This window comes from Megalops cyprinoides, chromosome 8 (genome assembly GCF_013368585.1).
Source record: "Megalops cyprinoides isolate fMegCyp1 chromosome 8, fMegCyp1.pri, whole genome shotgun sequence".
Lineage (NCBI taxonomy): Eukaryota > Metazoa > Chordata > Actinopteri > Elopiformes > Megalopidae > Megalops > Megalops cyprinoides.
In genome coordinates this window covers 30,597,736-30,605,566 of record NC_050590.1, presented here as the reverse complement: position 1 = coordinate 30,605,566, position 7,831 = coordinate 30,597,736, and the positions used below count along the sequence as shown (strand labels likewise).

Sequence of the window (7,831 nt, the reverse complement as noted above, 5' to 3'; positions counted from 1 at the left end):
ATTTATTGCTTTATACATACAAACAGGGTTGGGAGGGTTACTTTTAATATGTATTCCACTACAGATCACAGAGTACTTGCCCTAAAATGTAACTTGTAACGTATTCTGTTAGATTACTCAAGGTAAGTAACGTAATCTAAATACCTTGGATCACTTTCTAAACACAGTGTTTTTAATTTTTAACGTTTTTTTAAAGAATGTTCATCCGACTAAGGTTCTGAACGGTTATTTTTAGAATGTTCACTTAGCATACCCCATATTAAGTCTATGGGCATTTCATCGCAGTTTCTTCAGAATTGTAAATGTTAATAAAACTGTCTGTTACACGAAAATATGTGTTAGAAAAGGCATGAGCCACCCTAAATACATTGTGAGTGAGAAAGGAGTCGCTTAACAATTTAATGGATAATATGCATAGTGTAAAATTGTTGGAGTAAAAGCAGTTTTGAACTTGTGAAATTTCACTTGTTTTGTCACTGTATCCACTCGTTAGCTAGTTAGCTTTAATACTATACTTACTAGCCTACTAGCTAGCTGAATAGCTAATCCAGTGCAGCCAAACTATGTAAGATAGCTAGCTAGCAATCAATATTAGCTTAAAAAATGAAAAAGAGAACTTCAAGACGCTTCTTCAGGTTAGAGGTCAACTCTTTTGAAGCAGATAGCAGTTTGGTTGCTGGCAAACGCAGCTTGCATTGTATTGTTATGTTGCGACCTTTGTGAAAGTAAAATGGTCCCAGTATTTCCATGACATAAACGCGTTGCGCTGGTTGCTTTCTGTCTCACTCTGCATTCTACTGTCTTGTGAGTCAGGCAGGCTGCGCGCTTTTTTCTTCTTTTTTTTTTTCCTGAGGGGCATATGGGAGATACACCCTGGGGTTGCCTATCATTGGATAGATTTTCCAACTGAATAAACATTAAATGTAAAAAAAAAAATCCAATGTAATTCCTTTCAAAATCTAAATATTTTTAAAATGTAACTGTAATTTGATTACCATCAATTTAAATGGTAACTGTAACAGAATACAGTTACTCTTGTTTTGTATTTTAAATATGTAACACCATTACATGTATTCCGTTACTCCCCAACTCTGCATACAAATCTAGCATTTCATATATGTATATATATGCCACCACAATGTATTTGAAATGAAACAATCAAGATGTAATTGATGCGCAGACTTACAGCTTTAATTCAAGGGGTTTAACAAAAATATCATATAAACCATTGAGAATTACAGCAATTTGTATACATGTTATATCATGTTGTATCATATATTGCCTCTCTCCTTGCAGTGCAGTCTCAGGATTATCTGTGATCTGTGCATCCCCAGGATGCAGCATCAAGGGGTGGGGCTTGTAGGCCTTTGCTCAAGTCCACCTGGGTGTTCCTCGGTCTTCCCACCAACAGGGGCCCTCAGACCCTCCTGTCAGCCACAGGGACCTTGTCAATGGCACACAAAGAAGGTGTTTTACCTGGATTGCACCAAAATATTTATATTTTATGACTATATGACTTATATATATATTTAACAGAAAAGTATCATTAAAAGAAGGCAATGTATTGAATGATGAGTACTCATTGTAGCATTGCCTTAATTGGCATCAAGCACAAATGCAGCAGCATTGGCTTCTTAGGCCATAGATAGCACATTCTTAGTTTTCAACTGTGAGTGCTTTCCGTGCAGACCTCAAAAAAAAAATTTTTAAATAAATAAATAAATAAATAAAAATACCTGCAACACTTGCAACTGTTATGTGATAAATGACGTTAAAGGTATAGGGTTTCCTCAAGGTTGTCTCACATTCTCTTTCAAAACTGTCAAATTCGGGTGGCATGTGTACAAAGGTTTCCCTCACCTACTAACTGGTGATGGACTGAGTTCCTACAGAAAAGCACTACAAAGATAAAGGAATGACATAGAACGTTCATAACAGGCATACTGTACTTTATATTGAATAGTAGTGATTTAAGCAAGCAAGCGAATGTCAAACGGACATACTGTGTTAGAAGCATGTGAATACATTGCTTACATAACATCTGTGGGTGACTAAAGTACAGCAACAATGAACTTTTTTTTTTCAGTTTTGCTCATTTTATCCAATTTTAACATCATGGCAACCGCGATAAAGACTCAATTAAAAACATTTCAAATTAAAAACAAGTTGCATTACCACGGCACCAGAGTTTTACTGTTAATTTGTTCAGAGCAGCCCTTATTCGTTCATTTTATTGTCAGAAGTTACTCAACCGCTAGTCCATTTTTATAATCTTTTATGGTATGATAGTTAACATCGGTCGCGTTTTCAAGCGATTACACTGCCGTCCAGTGCAGCTGTTCATTGTATGCGTACAAAACGTATCGCTTGCCTGCTGCACTGTACACGTGCTTGGACGTGTACCCTGCTGACATGAGCACACCTTCCTGCTTTTCGTGTTTCTAATTTATTTTCGGATCTTGAGTCAGTCAATGCAGTTCGCGTAATTCAGGCGCACCGGATGAAGCCATGAGGGTGAACTGGAAGCGATTGAATGCTGCCAGCTTCTAAATTTATCCTGCTGTAGTAAAACTTACTCTGTCGAAATTGCACATATTTATTTATTTTTATGTAAAACTACAATCGAAACATATCACGGGATGTAAGACAAACGTAAACGTATCATTTGAAGTTAGGTGCACAACTGAGAGCCATCATCGTTCAATGTAAAGTTTATTTTTTTCGTCAAATCGTCACAACGATTTGTGAAACAAAAAATGTCCGAACCAAGTGGCAAAAGGCTAAAAACAAGCTTTCCCATCTGCAAGACTCACCGAGCCATCATCGGGACCCGCGTGAAGCAAAATTTCCCTACGGTCGTGGAAGAGAGCATATGCGGCGTAACGACCTTGCTTATGGAGGTCGCTTATCGGCTTGAAGCGCTGGTGAGTGCTAGCGATAAAAACATTTTTTTTCTCGAATTAATGTGTATGCACCGGCTTTAACGTAACTTTCACCAACAATGTTATGTTCTGTCAGGCGCCACATTAATAAAGTTTCAGCAACATCGCATCAAACAAGTCCCATCGGGGGGCGGTTCTACTAATCATGTATTAGTTGAGATAGTCTACAAAATTTGTGCTCATTTATTCATATAAATTGATTGTCTTGATAAAGTTAGTTGTTTTAATAGTGATTCAACTCTGAGAAATTTTGAACTTTTGAGTTACAATGCAGGTCCTTCCTTTTGAATTAATTTTTAAAACATTAAACTGAAATAGATTACCACCAGTGTAAACTTAAGAGATATATAATTATATAAAATTACAGTGTTAATGGCAGCCTCTCCTCCATTAAACATACAAAAGTAGCTCTTAAAATACCTGAGGAGCAGTATATTTAACAGGGATAATTCTGGATTGAAATGTCAGTTGCCAGTTGAATGCGCAGTAGTACCCGTCATCATAACAACTGTAAGAATCATGACAGCTTTGGGCACTGTCTCTCATTGTCTGAGATCTCTGTGTTTGCCTCAGCTCTGCTCAGGCTCTCCTGGTGGTGTGTGGTAAGAAAAATGCAATCTGCACCCTAAATGTTATCTGGATTGTGCTGTTTCATAGTGCACCTCCATTGTGCACTCCTTGCAAGTTGTGCACCAATTGTTTCCTTTTTAAAAGACTTTAAATTATTGAAGCTGAAGGCAGCAAAAAAGTCTGTAAAATAAGTTGTGCAAATACAAATTCTATCTCTGTGATTCTGTTCCTGACAGGCTAAGATATTTGAGCAGGATGACAATGCCCTCCCAAGATTTGCTGCATTTTTCCACCAGGAATCAAAGAAGGAACAGAGGCAGGCAGAGGCTATGCTGGACTACCTGAGGGAGCGTGGGGGACAGTACTGCAATAAAGACATCCAGGTAAGCAAATTCTCCTGACCACAGGGGAATGTGCGTCAGAGCTGTGACATGACCTGACCTGCTTGCTTCCTCTGATCCGGTCATATGCCCCCCCTCCCCCTGCGCCGCCCCAGTTAAGGCTAGCCCCCCCCCCCGTACCTAATTCACCACTCTGTCCTGTCTGTCTCTATCTGTCCTAAATCCCACACATCTATTAGGCTCTGCAGCCTTGTAATGAACATACCATGAGAACAATGCAGAATGACATGTCATTTTGTTTCAAGTTGTGAGGCTTCATGTTTTTTTTGGATGATTTGCACAATGATATTACATTGTGTATTACACTTTATAGACTTTTAGATTCACACCATACCACTTCAAAAGGCTTTACAAAAAATCCTGTATTACAAAATTTAAGTGAGCTCACTTCCTTTTTGATCCGTAGCAATGGAGGTAAGAGGGATGTGTGCGGTAAAACAAACAGTATCCACCTTCACAGGCTTTGCTGAGACCCTGGCTGAAATGTCTGCAAAGGGGTTTATTGCCCTCCACAACCATAGAGGATAACCTAAGAAGAGTTAATGGTTAATCACACTAGAGTATTTAATGTTTGAAATGACTGCTGCACTCACCTGCCAATACTGGTATAAGCCATGTTAAATTTATACTGTAGCAGTGGGTCCATATTTTTTAGTGAGGCATGTCATGTTTATTGTTACTAGCTAAAGGTATTCAATTTTAGTATAGATGCCCTTGCTTTGTGGAGTGCAGAAGCTCAAACTGATAAAGGCAGGAAAATGTGCATGTATTTACCTCTAGCTTTTAGTTGGGACAGGAATTCTTTTCTGTAATCTGAGTCATAATCTTTAATCAAAGAAAAGGATGGTGTACATGCAATGAGGAGCTTCAGAGCTGGCTAACTCCTATTCTAACCATGGTTAAGGTATGGTGTAAAACAGTTAGATCTGCAGTATGTGGAGTAAATTTAACTGCATGTATGCAGGTTTTATTCCTAATAGCACAGATACAATTGTTTCAGCTCATCACCTTATGCAAACATGTTCTGGACTGTGCATGTATTTTGTTGATTGACTCCAAATCAAACATATTTTTTTGTGAAATATGAACTACAGTGTAATAGAATGTGTCTTTCCTCATTCTTTATTAACTGGATATTTTGCACAAACATTCTGACTTTAAAAAATCCATTTATAAATATCCAAGTTTTTGTAGATTTCCCAGAGTGCTTTATTTGTGCATTTCAAAAGTTATGATGTGCCTGTGATCGATAAACAAGCAGATTTTCTCCCATGTAAGATGTGCTGTTCTGCTCTTGTATGGCATTTACACTGGCTGTTGTCAACACCCTGTGATGTCCCCCACACACCTCCATTGCAATTGTCTAAGGGTGTGGTGCATGTGTACTATCCGTATGCTATGATAGTGGCATGAATCATGCAGTAAAATAGGCTACTGGGCTAAAATTGCCCACTGAGATTTAATTGCTAATAAACATCTCTTTTTCTGTGATGTGTTAATCTTAACATTAACAAAATCCTTTAGCCTAATAAATAATTGTTTCCCACTATTTATTCATCAGTATCATAATGTTTAGCATATTTGTCATGTTGTCTAGAATTGTGTGTTTGCCATAGATAACTAGAGCACTTGACCATCCATAACTTATTACTCATAATGTGATGAATGCGTGTGTGTGGATAAATTATGTTGAGGACCACCGTTGTAAGCTAAAGCCAAGCCACAGGGTTGAACATGTCTGCTGCCCCTGCCCCACCAGAAACCAGGCTATGAGGGTGTGTGCACCGTGCTGCAGGCTCTGGACCTGACACTGGCCCAGTGGAAGGAGGTAATGGCCATCCTGTTGGAGCTGATCCAGTGCGCCAAGGAGCGGGGCGACCCGCACACTGCCAGCGTGGTCAAGTCCAGTTTCCTGGGCCCGCTCGTCCCCAAGGTCAAAACACTGGGTGACCTTTTGACCAACGCACGGAGACTGGGCTGCACCCATGATAGGACAGGGGGCTTTGGGGAGTACCTTATGGACCAGCTCCAGGAGGAGTTGGCTGGTATCTGACCCCCCCCCCCCCCCATCTTCTCTCTTTGCTTATAAACACCTCCACTAATTGTTGGGTACAGTTGGGGTTTTTTATTGTCAGCCTCCAAGTGAACATTTTCCAACATTTTTTTTTACACTTTTCCTGGTTATTCTCAAATCACTACTTTGTAAGGCAGCATAGCTTTGATGGCATGATCAGACCAAATTCAGTTGCACACAGGCAATACATAAAGCAGGAATGTGCTAGTAGTAGATCACTCCAAAAATCCAGCTATAATAGCAGATTTTAGAACACATAGACTGTCCTCAGCTCATGGTATGGTTTCATTTTATTCTGACATCTTGTAAAGGATGTACCATAAAAGAGCACCCATTTGTGTGTATCCAGGATGCATTCAGCATGTAGCCATAGAAACACCTGTGCCTGTACCTTGAAGAAGAGTGTGTCACCCACTTGCTTTTACAAGTATTTTTGTACTTAAAACTGCTCTTCCTTTAAGTAGTATACAAAGCAGAAAGCACTTAGTGAAATTTGGTAGCTAGATACACTGTGGTGGACTGTTCCAGTTTTAGCATAATATATTTATCACTCTGAGTCTTTGGCATACTGTTATTTTTCATGTTATCTTAAAACAAAATAAAATTTTATTTCTATTTTTGATGGTGAGGACTTTAAAAAGTAGTGGATGTGTTTAGTCTTGAAATAACATACAGATTTCTGGTTTCTGATTTTAATATGAGTGGGGGTCAGTTCAATCACAGCTACTATAGGAATTACCTTATTGCACTATTTAATATTTAACAAAACACAAATTATTATTTTTATCTCTCTGATGTAAGTGCCCAAGGAGTTTTACATTTACATTTAGTCATTTGGCAGACACTTTTATCCAAAGCAACTCACAAGTGAGGTAGAGTAGAACACAAGCAAAAAACCATAAGGAGTCAACAATATTAGAGGTTTTAAATGAGTCGTGCCCAGAAATACATTGTATTTTAGTCCCAGCTCAGGTTTTACTTGGAGCCACTGATTCACTGGGATCAAGGATATCACTTCTTGTCCTAGGTGCTAATCAGTTGTCAAAGACAACACCAAATCTAGCTGCACAAGGAATCTCAGAACATCATTGCACAGCACTGATTTGAATGGGCAGCAGGAGTATATCTATTTAGTTGATCAGGCAGGTTTTTAAATCAGTCTGTGTTTCAGGTCTTGCCTTTAAGAATTTGTTTCTTCCCCACAAGAACTGAAGGTTTCCACTGTGATGTGGTAATGACTTTGATCATTTTGTTGAGTAAAAGAATGCAATATTTTACAGACACTGTAATGCAGATTACATTACCTTATTGTCATTTAGCAGATGTTCTTATCCAGAATGACTTACATATAGAAGGTAACTATTTTTATCCATTTATACAGCTGGATATTTACTGAGGCAATTTTGATTTAAGTCCCTTGCCCAAGGGTACAGCAGCAGTGCCACTGCAGAGAATCAAACCAGCAACCTTTTGGTTACGACCCCTTTTGCTTCCCACTACACCACACTTCCACCTTTGAGATCATAACTGCCTCATACTTGCATTGTTTCACTGTAAATTCCAGTTACAAAGGGACTTTTGTGATGTGTAGTAAAATCAGTCTCTTTCTCTTTCAGTGTGTGCTCTTATCTGTCACATTCTCAACCATAGCAGAACAAATGTAATTTCCCTCAGTCTTTATGAAAATGTAATGCATTTCTTATCATTGAACCTTTTCAAATAAAGTTTTGAATTTAAATGGAAAAAACTAGTCTTGCTTTTAACTTTTTAGTGGACATGAGTCTGGTTACATCATGTCACCATTGTGTGTTAATACAAAATTTATAATTGAACAGTAATTTTTT

General features: G+C 38.5%; 1 protein-coding gene across 1 annotated transcript; it reads left to right on the top strand.

Annotated features, from left to right (window-relative positions):
• Positions 1-2,487: 2,487 nt before the first annotated feature.
• Positions 2,488-7,259, top strand: zgc:172145 (uncharacterized protein LOC559095 homolog). Its single transcript, XM_036534898.1, has 3 exons — positions 2,488-2,924; positions 3,749-3,895; positions 5,673-7,259. Exons 1-3 carry the CDS (start codon positions 2,757-2,759, stop codon positions 5,964-5,966), a joined length of 609 nt encoding a protein of 202 aa, XP_036390791.1. The 5' UTR covers positions 2,488-2,756; the 3' UTR covers positions 5,967-7,259.
• The last annotated feature ends 572 nt before the right edge of the window (positions 7,260-7,831 follow it).